Raw genomic sequence first — 20,669 nt, 5'->3', positions numbered from 1 at the left:
AGTTTTCTCCAGTAATCCCCACATATTTTGTGTACCCCAAATCAATCGTGTTCTACCTCTGTACCTCTCCAGAACAGCATAAGAACATCTGTTTCATTGCAACAGACCCATCCACACTGTACAACAGGAACTAAAACTCATCCTTCTGGTTGTCTAGTCACCATTACAGACTCACAAGGAATTGATTGAATAATTTTTTTTTTTGAGTATTTAATTGGTGGGATTTGGTGGCACAAGGAAGATTTACACAGCGCAAATCATTAGAATGTATGAAACACAAATTGCACCTGGCCAAACTGAGAAGCTGTAACAGCATCAGTAGATGTGCCTCTTACAGCAAAAAAAGGGAGAAAAAAATTGAATTCTAACAAGTAAGCTGCAATATGAAAAAGAGCTAGGCTAGTAAGGGGAAAAGCCCACAAACCTTTACAAATCACTATATCCATCTCTCACTCCCAAATGCATTTCACATTATAAGAAAACACAATTCTGCTTTTACAGAAATTACAATCATATAATATGAATTATCACTGTTGGAAACATAATGGGGAAAAGCCACAGTTTTTAAATTCAAAATACAGTTACCAACGGCTATAAAAACAGATCTCTAAATGTCATGTTGCTAGATCTGTGAAATGTGACAATCTTGATCCCAGATAAATGCAAGAATATATTACATACACCAAAATAATAAAAATAGAAAATGGAAGAATGAGATTTTTTTGATTCTGCAACTATGCATATTCTTGTAATTGCATTTCTTTTCACCTAAGATAGGTTCCAGATTTTTACAAAGCATTTATCCTGTGTCACACCAGATTATTGCTGCGTATTTTGCTGAACACAGAGGATTTCATTTTCATTTTGTGAAGTTACATAAGCTTTTTTTTCCCCCTGGAGGAAGCTGCAAACAGCTTGCCTCAAAATCTGCCTGCTTCCCTATGCAACACAGAAGCTTGAGCAGAACTCTGAATCCAACACACTGGGGAAAAGACCCTATTAAACACACTTTTACAACCTTGTTTCTGTTAGTAGCTTAAACATTTGTATAGTGATACAGCAGCGTTCGTGTGTTTGTATTGCAAATGAGGTCATATGAAAGTAACTCATAAATACAACTCTCCAGAATGCAAAAACCTTGATCACTGTTAAAAAAATGAAATATATACTCTCATATATTCCAAGTCTCCAGTTTGGGGGAAAAGGGAACTCAACCAATTTATTCAATAACTAGTTAGACAACATGCTCATTTTTCAGTATCCGTGTCTCTGAACCTAAGGCATCTACTTTCCCTAAATCTGGAAAAAAACCTGTCTGGATTGTCTTCTCATCCCCAGCTATTTGGCTGTACTCTGACAGGATTAATGTCTATCTCTTGAAGAAAAACAGTTGTCCCCTCTCAAACAACTGAGACAAAACTAGACAAGTATCTGGATAATACTGTAAAGCTTGGAAAGAACAACAAGTATAATTTCATCACACAGCTCCTTTGTCTAAATAATACATATAATTTGGCAGGTTCACTGAAGTTATTGGCAGAAGAGAAGTGACATCTTCAGTACTCCATCTGTTTGAGAAATTCCACTCACCAGTTACTTTGGGAATCCCTTGCAAGCGTGGCACTGGTAACGCCACTATGATACCCAGGTTTGTTCCAACCAGCAGTAACCCGTGGCACACCAGGAGGCTGGTCACAGAGACACGCTGCTGCCCTGTGGAGTTGAGCAAGTGCTCTGTTACTGAACAGTGGTGACCTTTGCCTAGATCAAAGCAACTTCAGGCAAACACAATCAGCTGTACATCGCAATTCAGCAAAGCACTCATTGCAAAGGCAAGTATTTTGCTGGATTATGGAATAACACTTTACACACATGACAATTTAAATATTATTGAACTTCTGAAACATTCTGCCCTAAATCTCTGAACCACAGCATCTAAAGGTAGACACTGACTATCTATACAAACATACTTTGAATAGGCTATGTTTGTATATTCCCAACAATAAAACTGAAAGACATTTCACTTCACAATACTCAGTAACACACTACACTCAAGACTCAAGCCTGTTGACAATTACTTTTTTTCTCCTAGCTTTTAATCTGTGAAACTCTATCAGAAGAGCTGTGTCCACCTGTCTAACTTTGGGTCCCTGCATACAAGAATGGCATTGGCATATTGGAAGACGTCCAGTGGAAAGCAAGCAAGAGGATCAGGAGACTGGAGATACTAAAGAAAGTGCTGTCTGCATCTACCTGATGGAAGGATGCATGGAAGACAGTCAGACTCTATCCACATGTGCACTGTGATACAGTAAGACACAACATACTCAAATTTAGAGCATGGGAAAATTGTAATCTACACAGGGAAAAGCTGCATCACCATAAAGGTGGTCAAAAACTGCAATGGGTTGCTCGAAAGGTTGTGGGGTCTCCATCCTATCCAAAAGTATTAAAAATTTGGCTGGGCAAGACCTTGAACAACCAGGTCTAATCAGGCCTTCTTCATGAAGGATGAACAAGACAGCCTCTGGAGTAAGTTCCAGTCAAAATTACTCTATGATTCTATGGTTTTTTACAACACTATATACAGGATTTCTACTTTTCCAATGAAAACAAAGTAATTTTTGCTTGCAATGCTGACTAAAATATGTTTGATTCAATTTAGATGGATTTTCAAAATGGCCTTGACAAGTTTCAAAAATGGAAATGATGCCAAACTTTTGCCCAAGTTTATGGGGAGGAGCATTTAAACTCTGCTCAAAGCTCGAAGAGTTTCAGGTTCAAAACATATACCTTCTTGGATTTATTATTAACTCTGCATGTAAGAGAGCAGTCATTCCATCTTCATCATAGCTTTCAAGCTGTGAATCACTCCATTACTAGGTTGAGAATTTGAATTTCATGTTTGATTTGACTTGAGTGAACCCTCATGTTCAACACTTTGGAGAAGGATCTTAATTATGGTGTTTCACAAATGAATGCATTTTCTGTCTTGCCCTTGAAGCTGAGGTAATTTACATCCAAGAATATATGACTTAGACTCACTGGGAAAGCAGGGAAGGAACAGCTTGACAGTTGCCCAAAGCACTTTACTAGACAACAGGAGGCAGACCACAATCCAAACCCTTCCTCACAGAACTTTACAAAACCAAAATATAAACACACCAGCGATGGTGTGTATTAAGAAGCTTACATAGGGTCAGATCTTGAATCCAAGGTCTGTCTACCTAAAAGCACATCCTAAAACACCCTAAAGGCACAATGATTAGGTCATCTTGGTCAGGTGTAACAAGGACAAGCAAGTTCAAAAGGCTCCATCTACTTGTGTAGACCTTCAGAGACTCCTATGTTGAGTTCCATGAACTACAAGTGTTTGTGCTGGTAGGATGCATCATCCCTCCTCAGCTAAATAAGCAAGGATGGTCTGTGTTGTACACAAATTACAAATCTTGTGAAGTTTGCCTTTTCAATGGGCTTGTGTTTTGTGTTTGGTGTTACAGTTTGTTTTGGCTTTTTTGAGATACTAAGGGGATTAATTTAGTTTCCAATGCCAAGCACACAAAGGCACTCCTTCAGCACAAAGAAATCCCAACAGTAATGCCCAAACACCTCTGTGTTCTGGAGCATTCAAAAATCAATATTTGAATTCTGTGATTTAGAGCTCAGACTTGCTCAAGTTATTTATGGCACGTGAGTCCTCTCCTACCACTTGGGCCACAGCAAGTGCAAACTAAGGTTAGCTTAACTTTGGGCTTGTTTTACCAACTACACAACTATTTGAGAACAATTTTTAAATTTTTAATATTATCAAAAGCTCCAAGTGCACTGTTGCCTCTCAATCCCCTGCAGAAGAAACATGCTCCTATTTTTAAACAATAGAATATTAATGCTTTTTAAGCATTTAAAAGACAAGATTATATTATTATCAGCCAGCATGTTAGAATCCTAAACACGGAGCACAACCTAAAGCATGAAATAGCTACAGTGAGGTCAAAACAAAAACTGCTTGCTGTGAAATCTTGGAAAAGCAGGAAACATCTGCATCTGAGAAGATACTTTGAAATAACATCAAACAATTAAAATATATATGGAGAGATTAAAAAATAGTAACTTAAAATATTAAATTATCTGCTAGCCAAGGTTTGAAACCATATTCATCTGTTATTTTCTAGCTTTTTGTTTTGATATATTTCAAATTCAGACAGAAATAGTCAGTCCAATTCACCAGAATGTATTATGCAATAAGCTGACAAATTAACAAGTTAATAAGTGAAAATGATAAACATAGATTCCAAAACAAATAAAGTACTCATTGATAGATAGCAACTTTTAGCTCACACTCTTCCAATGAGGAAAAAAAATGTTAAAACCTGTAAAACAGTCTGACCAAGATCTTGACTTCACAAGAACAGAAGCCAACAATTAAGCGTATGGTCTGCTCCTTGTTCGCCATTCTCAGGTCTCCATTGCAACAACCACCAGAGCTGGATAACTCCACACAGATCTGAATTCAGCCCCAGGTGGGTGCAAGGGCATTGCTACATATCCTCTTACATGCTGCTCTTACAATGTAAAAAACCAGCCCATTGTACAGATCTGCTGGCCTGACCTAAAGTTTTCTCCTCTTTTTATCATTTCCCAGCAGTGATCATAAAGCACTGCCTTTCATGGGCTGGCACCTGGAGGGGTGGGAATAAAGCAAGCTGTAAAGCCTCAGAGTAGAGCTGGTTTTCCGTAGAGAGGAAATGATACTGTTTTGCTTTGCTTTTGACATCTGTTTCCAGGAAACACACATGCCATTAGATGATATATGGATATAAACAGCAAGTTAAGCAGAAATCATCTCTGTTAAACAGGTAACCTGTCATCATCCATATGAGAAATGAAGTATCAAGGTCACAGTAATTAGAGTAGTCTCTTTAAATGGACAAATTCTTTTAGAGCTGAGAGCAAAAATATGTTTAAGGATGTTCTTTAATAAAATACTGACTGTGACTATGAAAAAACAAGTGGTCTGTTCATGTACAATATGATTTTTTTTGGTGTGAGCTGTGACAAAGGCTGGTGAAAAACTGCCTTTGTTTATCCTTCAGCCACAGATCACAAACATTTAAGCATAAACTTGCTCTACAAATGACATATGTTGCACTACTGAAGTGTGTGTATTTGTCTTCAAATTTTAATAGATTTCTCTATTCTGTGTTCTTAGATTTCTCCTAAGAACAAAACTGGGGAAATTTAATGCCATGAGAACTCATTATTAAGGTTATGAGACTCTCTGCTTAGTTACTGTAATTATCTTTTAAGTACAGTACTGTAACTCACAGTAAGCATTTCTAATAGTGACAATAAGTTTTTCTTTTACTTGTACTGTATAACAACAACAAAAAAATCATTAACTTAATGAAGCATCATTCCTCTTTACATTACTCTAAGTCAAGACAGAGGTGACATCTCTAAGCCCAAGAGGCTTATTGTGCCAGTATTACATATTGTTACTACTAAAATCCTGGGGAAAGAAGCCCAGTTTCTTCAAAATTATACAGAGATCTTGTCTTTTTAAATCTCTCTTCTTAAGTCTCTTAGTAATATTTTTACACCACTTTCTTCTCTCATTTCAACACCACTTGAATTTTTACTTATCTATTATTTTTGCATATTAAGGAACCTCTGTTGAATTTCAGAAAGCTAACAGAGCTGTTTCCTTTAAAACTGAATGTTGTAAAAATCTCCCATGAAGGCAAATACATATTTTGTAAATACACAGCTACTTCACCATGTTTTAATTCAGTTTCACTTTGTTGGTTTTTTTATCTTTTTTTTTTATCTCAGTATATACTATACAGAACTTGATTTATTCTTTAGCTCCTTTTAGTTCTGAAACTGCTGCCTTAGTCCTTACTGCTGCTTTATTATGTAAACCTCCTACTACTCTCTCTTTTAGCTTTGTTGTTGCAGCATTTTTGAGTTCATATAAACAAGGCCTGAGAGCTGCTGCTAAATAATTGAAATTCAGTTCATTTTTAGAAAGGAGTCTCCCTTTGAACATTTGCTGTAATGATGTCCTGCTCCTGGAATAAACTTCCATTTCCCTTTACTGGTGAGCTTTCTCTGAAGACACTGAGGGGGCAAAAAAAAAGAGGAACTAAAATGGGTAAGCATGACACCAAGCAGCTATAATTAGCTAAAATGTTTTTACAAAAATAATGGTATATCAGCAGTTTTATTGCCATGGCAATGAGCACAAAGCTAAATTTTTGAATATTTTTAAATGCAGAAAATACATATAAGAGAGGTCTTATTTCCCTTTTCACCCCCACTATGAACAGCAGAATATACTAAAAGTTAATCCTTTTACAACTGATCTTGATTTCCTTTTACAATTCTGATGAATTCAATCAAATGATCCTATTTTAAAGGCAGGTGATTTGCTGCTGTTCAGTGCTGGAGCTACAGTCAAACACTACATGTAAAAAGAACCCTGTCTAGAACATGACAGACAGACACAATTTATAATGGATATTATTGCAAAGCTAAAGTCATCTGAAAGAAAACATCGTTAAGAAGACAGAGACTGAAAAAGTGAAACATTTTTGATGTAAGATTTATACCTAACTCCTGTGAGAATATAAATATAATCTCTGTGTGGGAAGAACTGGCTTCAGCTAGAAAAACTAAGCAATAAAGCTGGCACACACACTGCCCATAAAAACTGCAGAAGCTTGGTCTATTCTAGTCTACAAACAGGGAGAGACAGAAAGAATGCTTGTCCACTCACAGATACCTCATGCTCAGCCACACCAATACCACTTTTCTGTCTCCACTCCCAGCACTGCCCCAGCTCTCACCTGATGTGCTTGCTGATGCTGAGGTCCTTGTCACTTGCTAAAGTGATATAAGCCATTTCAACTGCCTATTGAACAGCTTCTGTCTTAAAACACATAAAGAGCTTTAATTTTTACAATTTTATCCTAGGTTAGATTTAAGACTAACCATTTAATTCAACAAATTAGAGCTCTGATCAGCAAAACACAGAACACTCTCCGAAATGGCAGCATGTGAGTGGTTCAGCTGAGTTCCCTGGATCTACTGATGTAACTAAAATCAAGCAAGCAGTTTCTTGGTCTAGATCCTAGGCAAAATGATTCCATCATGTACTTGATTCTAAGGTTCCAAAAGCAAATGCTAATCTCTGCAAAGTAAACACATTTTCATAACAGATTACATTGTCCAGTTGTTTCAGTCACACAATATGACCAAACAGAAGAATCCACCTGCTTATCCATCTAATTCCATTGATGACCTCTAAGGAGAAGAGCTGTTACTCAACCAGCTCACTGCACACATTGTTCACCAGGGCAAGAGATGGACTATGACTTACTAAAGCAAACAGGGAGGAGACACTTATCAGACTCAAAGTCTGAGATGAACCTTCTGATTCTGGCCTAATCTACAACACTGGAGAGCTACAGTGACAAAACAAAAATGTTACCATGTAATGCAACTCAGCTACCTGGCAACATATTGTGAACAGGGGTGGCAATGTTAACATCCTGGAGGTGTTTCAGGGTCTCCGTGTGGAACAGTCGAAGAGTAGATCCAGATGTGAAGGCAATCCAGACCCCCACTCCAGCCACAGCCATGTGGGAGATCACCATCCCTTCCTCCTGATGGGCTTCAAAATGGCTCTGCAAGAAAAACAAGGGCTCTGTGGGGAGAAGCAAGTCAAGGATATCACTCAACCTTTCTTACCAGCTTTTCAGTGAAGGCACTGTATCTTCATCCTCTTTGACAAGGATAAAGCATCCTCTGCCTTGCTCAGGATATGTTCTGATAGCCACATATGATGTATTAATTTGCCTGTGACTTTTTTTGGAAACATATTATCATTAGTATGGAAGGATTCTCAGTTCTTGAGCCAATGTTCCATCTAATGACAGAGTAACTCAGATTTTCTGGTTTTTTAAAAATACTGCATGATAGGAGCTAGCAAGCCCCAACAGTTCAGACTTAAAAGGATTTTGTATTTCTTTATTTATACTCCTTTGGGAAAACTACTGCAGCTGTACTTTTATCTACAGCAGAACTTCTAGTTCAACAATAAAAAATACTTTTCTTTTGTTCTGCCAGGGGGGGTCTTTTCAGGACAAGAAAAATAGAATGTAATAAAAAGTCATATTTAGGAAGTAGGGTGTTTAGGAATATAAACACACAATTATTTGCTCAATTACACACATGACAATGTGAGCCTTAATGTTGTGGTTTGGTTCTTGATGCTTCTGAATTTCACAAGTATTAGCTATTTTGTTTTCCTGTCCTTCAAATAATTGCTGCTTCTAATTATAAAAGCCAAAATCCTCTTTTCTAAATGTAAGTAACACAACACTTTGAAGATAGACCTTTTTCCTTGATCTAATGCCAGCTACAACCCGGCTCCAGGAAGGCAGAAACCTCTCTCTGTATGTCTCTACTAAGATGTGAAATAAAGCTGTAGCAAAGTTTCTTAATCATTTTTCTTAATCATTAACAAGAAGGAGGGATTTTTTCCACTCCAGTTTTGTCTTGTAAGAAGACTGTCTCTGAAGTTGAACACAGCCTTTTATTGTTGTGCCAGCTATTATCAGAACTTACTTAGCTAAATAAATGACAAACTGTTCCTTGGATAAAAATCTTTCACTGAGGGGTATGGAAGTAATAAGTGCTCTAATATTCACTTAACATATTATATACTCTTTTTCTACATTTGCAGAAAAAAGGCAGAAGTACTTCCTCCTTCACTGTGAAATATACTTAAATTTTCCAGGCATTGTAATTAAGAGTTACATTTTTTTTTCATTGAAATCTAAATGTAATAGGGTTATAGATATAGTGTCCAAATTTTCCATCAAAATTCAACTAACAGGCTAAGATCAGAGACAAAGAATAAAAAATTTAGGATTTCTACAAGGCATAACTTTTGGTATTATGTTCAGAAAACACTTAATTTTCTTTTCATGCTTTATTACTGCTATACATTATTATTTTCACTGAGAAATTTGCTGTTTAAAAAGAATGGGAATTATCTTTTGTGTTTTTCATTTGTTAACATTATTCTTCAAATGTTCAGTTTTTAGTAAATGAACAGGATTTTCTCTTCAGCTGTCAGGCAGTGGTTCAGCTTTTGAGTGTTACTGTATTACCTTTTGATTCTTTGAATAATAACACTGGAGAATGTAAAGTAAGAACCCTGGCAGGCTCATTTATATTCACTGTTTTCCTCAAGTAACCACTATTCATTCGTTACCAAATGATATAGAGAATTTGAAAATCATGAAATTAATTCAACAGAAGAATTTATCCATAAAAAACATCTTTCAAAGTCAGAAACTGTCCTTATGACTAGATTTGCTGAATTTTTTATCGTGCATGTTCAATTGCAAAAAAGATTCTAAAATATTTACTTTCTTTATAGACTCATACATCTCTACACTGGTGATTAATTGGCTTTTGAGAACTTCTAGGAGATAGACCCACGGCTGCTGAAGCAAACCTGACCAGCAGCTTGCACTCTTTTAAATTAGAAGAAAAATGAAGATTGTAACAAAAGAATTTTCTCTGGAGTGATCTGACCACAGCTGACAACTATGTTGGTGCCACTGAAAACAACTTGCACATGCATTTTTGTCACATTCCATTTTTACCAGCCAACTCATTATACTCCCACGTAAGTCTGTCCTGCCATTCGTACAGCTGTCTGCTGGAACACACAGACCCAGTGAAGCAAAATTGAATACTGCAAAAATGACAAGACCTGTAGAAAGAACTATTCTTCTCATTGAAAGGCTCTTCTAACATGAAACAAGAACATACCCCAAAAGTGCACCTTCTTATGCATAAATTTTGCATAAAGGATAGCTTTGACATCTGTTTCAATTACATGTCTATCTGAAAACCAGTGAGATGGCCTTTTATTTCTATTTTTCTTTTTTTTTTTTATAACAAGTAATACAGATACAAATGAACAAAGATGTCTTACTCTTTTTGTTATCAAAAGAATTGAAGTTCATTTTCTTTTTCTCTTTCAGTGTCCATACCTACATTGCTCTGTGTTCAAAGCCTAGCTTTTGCCCCTCAGGCTCTCCCATGCTAACTACAGCAGCACAGGAGCTGCAGAAGGGGTGGTGGAAGCCACAGCCCAATGCAGCTCAAGCAGTGTTCCAGCAGTGTGCGACACAGCAGAGCCCCTCTTTTGAGGGACTGCTCACTTAAACCAAACAGTTCCACCAAGAGATGAACCACGACTTCTCCAGCTCCCGGTGAAGAGGATAATTCTCAACCTCAAACAAATGTCTTTCACTGCTTCAAAGAGTTACAATACTTGGGAAACATTCATGTATAGGGATTTCCATTGTTTTGTTTACTCAGCTAAACATTTCAGTGTAACTCCCGAACAGTTAGCAAAGTTTTAAAAACAAGACAGAACAGACTAGGATAGAATGCCTTTATTCTATTAACTATTCTGGCACTTTTTGAAGTTTGGAAACAAGCACAAACTGCCTTTGCAGATTACAAGGAGCTCCAGGCACAGAGACCATTATCAGCTGTAGGTCTGTACCCAACAGCAATACAACTGTCAGATCTAGGGTCAAAACTAAGTGACAAATTTCTTCTTCACAGAAAGAAGATCAGAGAATGTAATTAATATATAACAGCAATTGATTAATTTCTCATGTATGCCTGCCAAGGATCTTGAGGCATTGTGCCAGTTTGGGGCATTCTGCCAATAAAAGACATTACCTACAACATTCTATTACAGTAATATATCACTAGAACAAGTGAATTGAGAGTCTTACCCATATCAGAGGGGGGAAAAGCAGATATGAGTAATATCCAAACCCAATAAAAACAATACCAAATCTGCCCATTTACTAAAAAATTATTAAAAAAATATCTTAAATAAAAATCCTGGCACAGCAAGGAGGCATGGAATGAGATTGTCTTTAAGGGTAACATACTTTGCACTTAGCAAATGCACAGACAGTTAAATATGAGGTAACTGTGAAGCAAAGAATGCCTCACAAGGACAAGTTAACAAAATAGTCTTGAATATATGTGAGCTTGCACAAATATGGCCTTAAAATCTTGTCAGATGCCTTTACAGATAATGTACACGATGCAGAGCACACAGTATGTATGCATGACAGTACCAATGAACTGTGCAGCAGTATAAATGGAGTATCTCCACATTAAGTATATGGAGATATGAAGGTGTTCAGTAAAAAGGGAAGAGCAACAGATGAGCCCTGTGCAACACTTAGATTCTTGCTGATAGAGAGAATATTATGTTTATGCAAAAGATCTTAACTCAAATCCTTACTACTAATTCTCAACAAGAGAGAGCAGAGGAAGGATAAACATTTCCTTGCTGCTTCCCCTCATACATCAAAGCTTCTGCTCTTTACAATAAGGAAGAGGCAGCTGAGATGTTAAAATGCTTGATATAGACAGAGTTTAAATTGCCTCATGCATAATATAACATTGAAACAATATTGCCAGTGAATATGGTAAGAACAACATAGCAGATCACTTTTAGAAACATAAACCTAGAGGTTATCAAAGCAAGCCAGGTCACTAAGTAGGCAGCAAGACTGAAAACATTAGTGATCTGTTTAGTCTGGTGAGGTGAAGAGAAAAAGCTCAGTATGTCTTAATACCCATAAAAAAGCAACAGAAAATCATTGCTCATTCAATTCTAGGAGGAAGATGACATACTATGCCATGGGTATTTGTGTGAAATAAAATGATGACCCTCAGCCAGACATACAGAAAATCATCTTGTTCATGAACAAAATTATTTATATTGAAAAAACATTATTCAACCCATACACACCATTTCTTAATGTTGCTTCCTGCAGCACTTATTGTGAGTACAATGAAGCTATAACAACCTGAGGTCTGAATACAACAGATGGCTTAGTTGAGACATGACAAGAAACCTCCTGTGATGCTTTTGCAGGAAAATCTGTAGTAACAGCTGAAAAATGAAACTGCCATGCCTGAGAGCTATTGGTAGAGTACTTCTTATTTTATGTCTCCAAACTTCTGGTTTCAACACTGCAGTCCATGACATTTTACTGTATTATGACAGAGTAAGCTTAACATTCTCTAATCCTCAAAGCTTGTTTAACTCTGGGTTTCCTCTCCTCTGCCAAAACAGCCCAGCATAGTCCAAACTGCAGCTGTAACACCTGATTTAGGGAGAGCTTTGTTACAGAATTAGGCCAGAATTGACAAACTTATTTACCGAGATCTGGCGGTACATATTCAGTCTCACACAGGAGCAACCTGGCTGGGATTTCTTACTGTTTTCGTAGTGAGCATCTGAGAGATTTTACCAAAGTCTGTAGAACAGCAACCATGTGTCCCAGAGGCTGTGAAACTAAGTAAAGTCCATTTCAAGCACTTATCCAAATCACTCATCCAAAATCTTTCCCCAACTGTACCATTCAAACTACCAACAAAACAAGCCTTAAAGAAAAGCAAAGTAGGAGAATATATGATCCAAGCATCTTATTAGATGAAACAAATCTCTCAGAAAACACAGAAAAAGACAGAGGAAATTAGGATGTTAGCTATTTCCCTGCAAACCCATGACAGTGACTCACAGAATCAATTGTACCAAACAGACAATTGTTGGGAGAAAACACGATCATCAAAGAAAAAAAAACACAACAGCAACAAAGCACACAAAGAATTCTGGAGGCTGTGAGCTCATCATGACTCCTGTTTGAAAAAACTTCATGGCTGTAAACATCATGCAATTCAGTGACACTCTGTGTAGGTTGAAGGAGAGGTTGAACTCCTAATGTTCATCAACTCTTAACTTTGGACTAAAAAAAATTCTTTTGGTGAAAGCTCTAATTTTGACAGAAATAAGGGTTTTACATTTTCTGGAAAATGTAGTCACAAATATGAGTTTGAACCCTTAACACTCTTCTCTCATTCTAAAAAAGCTGGCTTTTGTGTGACTATTCATGAGAAACTGCTCTTATGCAAATAAAGCTTTTGTAGGCCACAGAGAAGCAAAACTCTGAAAAACATATTATGAAATTATTACAAAGTACAAGTAACATCTAACTAAATAGAGACAATCTCTTGGTTAAATTTTCTGCTGTAATTAACGTGAAATTCCTATATGCACCCACTTCTGTGCATCCTTACTCAGATTTCATTTTTAAGAAAATCTCTTGCCTTGGAATCTATCACTTCTGAGCACCTTATGGAAACCAGTGGGTAAAAGGGAGCAAGGTCTCATGAGACATCAGCAGAATTATGAACTAAGGGAGTGAGATTTAAAAGAATTGAGAGCACATTCAATAAAAAGCTTCCTCAATCACGATGCTTCTTAAACAGATTTTCATCTTTAAAATTTCATCATTTGTACCCTGAAGCACAATAGGTGAGCAATGCTTTTAAAAGCGTTTACCTCTACGGAATGCGTCACGGTGCTGATTATAAAAATTTGTCCACCACATGCAGCCCAAATGGTCTCCTCAATCACAAGCAGACTTCTAACAGGCAGAACCCCCAGTTTAACTATCTTCTGAGGTTCCGTGTTCCATGTCCCATCTTCAATAAAAAAAGAAGAGAGGTTATACACAACCAAATGGTGATCTTTGCTTTAAAACAGTTCTGAAAAGTCTACTGCTTGAATTTCTGCAAGTTGCCACTTCAAGTTACACTGTGACTTGTGTATGGTTACTTTTAGCTTCCAAGGTAAATTTGTAAGGATAAAACAACACTAAGGGGAAAATCCAAACCTAATACTCATATATCTGTCAACACAGCATATTTTATCTAGATTAAATGATAACTCAGGAATACCACATTGCTGTTTCTGACACAACTGCTTTCCTTTCCAGAGGAAATACAGTCAGAAACCCATGGCTGACACAACTGTCTTCAACTCAGAAGGAGCTTACCACCAACTCATTTCAAGATGAATCAATTTCTAACTAGGACAGAATCATCTTTCATGTGCAAAGTAGTCAGGAATTTTTACTGTAGGCTCTAATGAGTGCAGATCACTGTCTAAGAGCATTTGGAATGGACCTTCCTGCTACTAGATGCTTCATTTAAGATAGAAATTAAAACAAAAAAAAAAGAGAAGAAATTACAACTTGGTCTTGTGCCACATCTTCACATTTTTTACTTTTTTTTTTTTTAAACTTTTTTCCCACTAATTATAAAACCACAGTTTTCTTTGGACTGCATCTAGCAGATCTAAATTAAACAACCAGTTAGTCAGAGAGATTCTGGCAAGAACTGCATGCTTCCACCTACTGCTATGGTCACTCTCAATTGCCATCTCTTTGAAACAAGGACTAGCAGATTATTTATCCCCAAATTTAAGAACCAGCAATATGAGCTTCTTGAAACAGTTGTAGCTTTATCTTTTATGCATACAAATTGACATACTAAGTATGTCAACAATAATTTTAATGTTTTCATATTTGTTTATATATTGTAAGTGCTCACTGAATATAATATCGAAGATGACATTTCTATACATTATGATTTATTAATAATACAAAAATTTGTTAAAAGTAACTGGGTTTTAAACTGAGATAAAGTATTTCAAAAAAGCACCATTTCTTCATTGAAAAGCCTTCTTCCTGCACAAGCTGCAGAAAAGTTGTCTACTTTTCTAACACTGGTTTCAACTCAGGAACCACTTAAATTTTGATTGATGAGACCAAAGTAAACACATCTTTAGGCAAGCACTTAAGTTCTTTTTCTCTTTTCCCTCCTGAAAACAAGTGCATCTTCTATTATTTGCTTAGGGAACGGGGGTACAAAATTTCCTGCTTCTCCAATAACATTAGCAACAACAATAATAAGAAGCCTCAGTTCTGGAGCACTTCTCAAAATTTCTGTCATCTGTGTGATACAACCTTTGCTGAGTCATTCTCAGGATGCAGCTCTCTTCTGAAAGCATCTCTGTAGAAGTGACATTTAGTTTCAGGCTGTCAAAATAATTTTCATTATTTTAGTTTGAACTGAGAAGAGCGCTTCCAGTTATTAGTGTGCAAACTCTCCCAGCAATGTCAGAGTCACTCTGTGTTCTCTATGACTCATATGTACTATTAGTAATAAACAAACTTCTGGAAAAGTTTCCATTCTTTAGGAACCACATTGCCCACAAATTAAACTCTAAACTGGAGGCTGCCCATACCCTACGATTGCTGTAGCCACTGTAGGCAGAGCAAAGCCTTCAGAGAGTGAAGCTGCAGACGTGTGTGTCACAACTTTCATTGTGCAAGGGATGCTGACTGCAGAAGTTTAACAACAATCTGTAGGCAGCACCATTCTTAGGGATAAACCCAGCATAATTCTGGTAAATTCTTCCTGTCTTTTCTGAAGGATAAGGACTGTGAGCTTGGGCAAGGAGCAGATATGCTGAACAAAAAGCTGTCTTTTCTAGTAATATTTTCACACTGAAAAAAACATTAATATAAAATAAAAGTTCATGGAACTTGACAACTGTTTCTCTTAAATAAATTCAAGCTATATATTAATTTATAAATAAAGCCTAGCTGATACTGAAACAACAGAAAATAAGGATTTACAGGATCTCAAATGTGGACTCATTCACATTTTGCTTAAATTAAATTTCAAACATCTAATGTGTTTCTTTTTTTTTATAAATCTGGACCCTTATGCCCTGAAGTTCCAAGTAACTCCTCAGATGACTAAGCATTAAGCCTTATTAATAATTTTGATCAATGTTATAAATACCACTTGAGTCATGAATATCTAAAAAACCTCAATTCTCACAAAACCATATTCTATTGGTGTGTGTGTCAACACAGTACTTGACAATCCAGTTTAAGAGTTCCATAGGACTGGACATACAAAGACGGTGAGATAGAGGCCTCATGTCTTTCATGTTATCACAATTTCATGAAAAAAACTCTTGAAATCCCACTGGATGTATCAGCCCAGGAAAAATCCAAAGCTATCACTCTACACTATGACCTTAGTCATGTGATAAGGCTATTCTCTGGTGGTTTTTTATTTCTTCCTGCAAACACTGCTGTCTTCCAGATCAGACAGCATCTGAAACAGATGAGAGGAAAAAAGGGTCGGGGGACACTCTCTGGTCTAGTAATTAGTGCAGTATTCAACGGATGTGTCAGCTGTGTTCTGGACCCTGCCTCAGTGAACGAGTAATTAATTATACAAAGTGGAATGGAACCAGGAGGACAAATTAAGCCCCGTGCATCTCTCTCCTCTCATTTTGTGGCAGCCAGGGAAATCTCTAGAGAGTGGAAAGCATGGGTAAAAATCCACTCAAGCAAGGCAAGGGATTAAGCCTGATAATCCAACATACTTCTGTAAATCCTTTAACCACAGGCTGCTGGCTAAAACTACGATCACCACTTAATTTTGCTGACCAAGAATTTTATCACCCATCTCCAAAATTACTTAGCAAGTCTGTGTCTAGCTCACAAGTGGTTTAAGACTATCAAAACCACACTCTGAAGAAAACATAATACTCTCCCTGCCTCTCTCTCCAGATCTCAGCCGACCCTGTTGAATACCTGCCTGCACAGACTTCATGTTTGACACTGGCTGTTTCATGTTATCTGTCTGATCCAATGTCCATTGCTTCTAAAATCTAAGGGGAAAAAAAAACATTATCTCTGTCTAATTTGTGTAAACACCTGCAGATTCAAGACATGCTTCTGTAAGTACAACTTAAGTTCAACAACTGGCACTATCTAGGTACTTAAAACTAGTCACAGCACTTTCAAAAAAGATAAGGAACAGCTTTGTTTGAAGCTATAATATCCTTTGCTAGTTACTGACTAAAATAAGCTTATTTTTTTCCTGGCAAAAGAGAAAAGAAGCAAGAAATAGAAGCCAAGATAAATTTTTTGCCAACAGAATCTCAAGGCATATTTTATGAATTGCAGGTACAGCTGTTTGCAGGAAAGACATATGTCTACAAAATCTGAGAACAGGGTCAAAGATAGAAATTAACCCAGGGGCTTCTGGAAATTAGATGTTATAAATTTATGTTGCATATAAGATGTCTGATATTTGCATATTATGTGAGTATTTTAAAAAAATGAAGACAGATTTTATACTAATAGTTCTGTGTCATGTCACTGAGTTATGCTACTATTTTTAATACTCTTTTAAAGTTATATTTCTCCAGAAGGTACATGCCATAGTTTATACAGCAGTGTTGAACAGTATCTTGTCATGCATATATCAGGCTGCTTAGCTGCATCAAAGTAAGGTCTCTTATGCTCATAAAATATTTCCAAGACTTTAATGTAAAAGGACATTATTTCCATTAGTGTTTTCAATGAGTCCTGTGATTTTTGACTTTGAAAAATTAGTTATCCTTCTATTCACTCAAATTTAATCAGATAGGAAAGGTTTTAAAACAATGTCCATTTTATAGGAAAACTTTTAAACCAATATTCATTTTATCTTTCTGTGATTTGTTTCCACAAAATCCAATGAAGGAAATTAATATTATTTTTTAATAATTTACAAGTATAGGCTTCCTATTATTAATTTATAAATATTTAGCACCTCTAATAATTGTAATTAGTTGGTGGACAAAGGTCTTCATATGAGATAACCTATTAACATATAGTTTATTTCCTCAGAAAGTCTTTTCAAAGTTTGGAGTAGTCTTCCCTTCCTTCATGCTTTCAGTCAAGCTGAACGGAGCAGGCGTTTTTGTTGACAGCTTCCTCTCTTGCTTAGCAGCTCTATTGATGGTTTCAACAGAGCTGCCAACACAGCCCTGGGAACAGCAGCTCTTGGTTAATTAGTGCAGTGGAGCACGAACATTTTTTCCATCACATGGTACATAAACCAGCACTGTGGAGGAGTAAAATGGCACCTACAGAAGTCAAAGTTTAGCACACTCCTTATCACTTGAAAATAAGATGAGACACTCAGGCCTGCTCTTCTAAACAATGTGGAACTAGGAATGTCCTATACTTGCATGCATACTCATTTTTTCTGCCATATGCATCAAATTCTTCAAGCTAAACAGCTGACAGAGCTCTTCCTAAAGTTATACAGGTGGTGGTGCTGGAGGTCCCAGCATGAAATACATAAGACTGAAAGCAATCTCAACATATTTCTGGTAATGAGTATTATGTGACACTGCAAAGACAACAGTATTTTATCTCTGTTTCAGTACCACTGCTCTAGTCCTCTTCTTAATACCTCTCCTCTCAGCTTAATGCCACTGTTTATTTTTCACAGCAATACCTCTCACAATGTCTACAATGTCAAGTGGCAATCACATGCCAGAAATCCACTCTTCAGACAAGCTAGAGCAGTACATGGATCCACTCAAGCTCTAACTTCAACATCAGCATTTTACATTCCACATATTCTTCCTTTCCTCAACTTGTCAGAGGACAAGAGCATCTTACCAAATCCATCAAGGCACCTTGCCAGTGAACTGACTCCTTCACTGCTGTAACTGTCTCCCCTTACCCTTGTGCTTCCTTTCAGGTTTCATCATTTTCCTTGGTAGTAATCCCCTGAAAATGCTCACCTGAGTAGTGCCACAAGGCCTCTTCAGACAGGTAGGTCATCAAGACTTCTGACCAACTTCAGAGCTCCCTAAGTTCTTACCAGTGAAGTGTCTTCTCTTCTGTGCACGGCCAAAATTGCCTCTGTTACTATTTCACTTGACCAAACTCCTACTGAACTACTAAAATATTAATTCTTCTACTTTCTGCCACAATATTTTTGAGTTTTTATTTTCTTTTTCCTGTTTCTCTCCCATACTCTTTACAGGACTTTATGAAAAGGAAATGTATATCAATGTCTAGAAAAAGGAAGTAGCTGGAACTGACTACAGTACATCAGGAACAATACACCTATATTATATAAAGATTGTGATTTCCCTTTCCTCAGATACTTTTGTGAATGGAAGTCAAACACGCGCTGACCTTTTCTGCCATTACATCACTCAGAAAACACATCTGCTGGGCTGTCTGCAATTATCACAAAGGGGTTTTGTTATGTTTTTTAAACAAAGACAATACAACACACTTCTTCCTTAACCTCTTCTAAGCATGTTTTGCATGGAAATAGTAATTCAGCCCGAGGCAAACACTAAAGGCAGAATTTTTCAGACTGGTAAGTGTGCAAAAGTGACCTGTAAAGTCACTTGTCAACAAATAAGGTGTCAGAAATTTTGTGATCTGCATCACCCCATTCCTATATAGAACAGCATTTAATTCACTAGCTGTCTCACAGTTCCCAAAACAAGTCTTCTCATACTGGCAAAATTAAGGACTAGTGAGGATAATTATCAGGGGTACTATTTTTACAATTACCATATTAGCTGACCTGCACCCTAGTGTCGTGATATTTTCACAAATCACTGTGTTAGCTCACAGCTAAGAGCCACAAAGATTTTACAGTATCAGCACCTCAAGACTTCGCTTTTAGCTTATGTTCTTACAGTATGTATTTTAAAGTACTTAAAAATACATAAAATACTAGAAAGCACTTAAGTACTTTTTACCTCATATGTGAAAATACATGGATACAGAACATGACTACTCTCCAGAAAGGAAGTTGTGCACCTCCTACTCTCCCACTAACAGGTCACTTGCTCCATGGTTTACTGTACAGACTTCACAGTTTCCATTTTTTGCTACTTCAAGACAAGACTTTCTGCAGCCAGAGAGCACTCTGGATACTATTGGTCTCATAAAGTTTTCTAGTGAAGAAAGTCAGAAGAAATCACTTGCTGATTGTAAACAAACATCATGGATATTTATATGCACCAACCCCTTCGAGACCTGGAGAAAACAGAGCTATTGGGGTCCTGCAACCCAAATGACACAAGTCATGGGTCTCTGACTACATAGAGTAAAGCACTGAGCTTCAGTGACTGAACTGATCCACACTGTTTCTGCCCAGGGAGGAAGACAGAAGGACCCCAACTCTATCACAGACTGTGAGATAGATTTTCATCCTAGAAGAAAGACTATCCTTTCTCATTCATGGAATCCTCTAACAGGCTGCACAACCATTTTCCCGAGCATCTCAGAGCATTTGTCCCTCTCAGGCTTCAAATCAAGACGTAATGCAGTGATCTGTTTCACATTCACTTTTAAATCTTTACTTAATCTCCTTTATGATGACAGACCAAAACCCAAGCTGAAGTGCATGGCTGAAGAGTAACCTCTTCTGCAGAACAGAAGGCAACCCTGATGAATTGCACAAAGCTCCTCAGAGGTTGCCTTCCCCCTCCCTCCCATTTCACTGCTTGGATTCCTTTGTTTGGTAAATAGGTCAGTGCTCATAAAAACACCCCTCCAGGGCAGACTGCCTCACACAACCACAGCAGCCAGCTATAAGGAAGATGGACACTAACACGGCAGCAGCTGAATCACACAACTTCTCTGGGGCATGGAGAACTGAAATAAGCCACAGTGACCAAGCAGCAAGGAGAGGTAATACAAGATTAACTGACAAGAGTTGGAAAAATATTATTATTTCCCATCTCAAAGTTCCTGTGATCATGACTCAGACTTTGACAGGCTCTATGAACATCTCACTGCCCAAACCCAGTGTCTTCAGAAGATCAGCAGGGGATGCTGCGATCCTGATCAATGCAACAATCTCCATCT

At 37.2% G+C, this 20,669-nt stretch overlaps 1 protein-coding gene across 7 annotated transcripts in view; it reads right to left on the bottom strand.

The window, feature by feature from the left end:
* The window catches only part of ARHGEF10 (Rho guanine nucleotide exchange factor 10), a 109,955-nt gene that overhangs the window by 4,202 nt on the left and 85,084 nt on the right, over positions 1-20,669 (bottom strand). For all 7 annotated transcript variants that reach the window (XM_063389330.1, XM_063389328.1, XM_063389331.1 and 4 more), the window contains 3 exons: positions 13,466-13,608; positions 7,514-7,688; positions 1,591-1,713 (listed from right to left, as the gene is read on the bottom strand). In XM_063389330.1, coding sequence (XP_063245400.1) covers positions 1,591-1,713; positions 7,514-7,688; positions 13,466-13,608 — 441 coding nt within the window. The remainder of the gene's footprint in view (positions 1-1,590; positions 1,714-7,513; positions 7,689-13,465; positions 13,609-20,669) is intronic.

The sequence above is a fragment of the Prinia subflava genome, chromosome 2, assembly GCF_021018805.1.
Source record: "Prinia subflava isolate CZ2003 ecotype Zambia chromosome 2, Cam_Psub_1.2, whole genome shotgun sequence".
In the NCBI taxonomy this organism is placed as follows: Eukaryota; Metazoa; Chordata; class Aves; order Passeriformes; family Cisticolidae; genus Prinia; species Prinia subflava.
The sequence above is the reverse complement of the archived record's forward strand: the minus strand, read 5'-3'. Positions and strand labels throughout refer to the sequence as shown.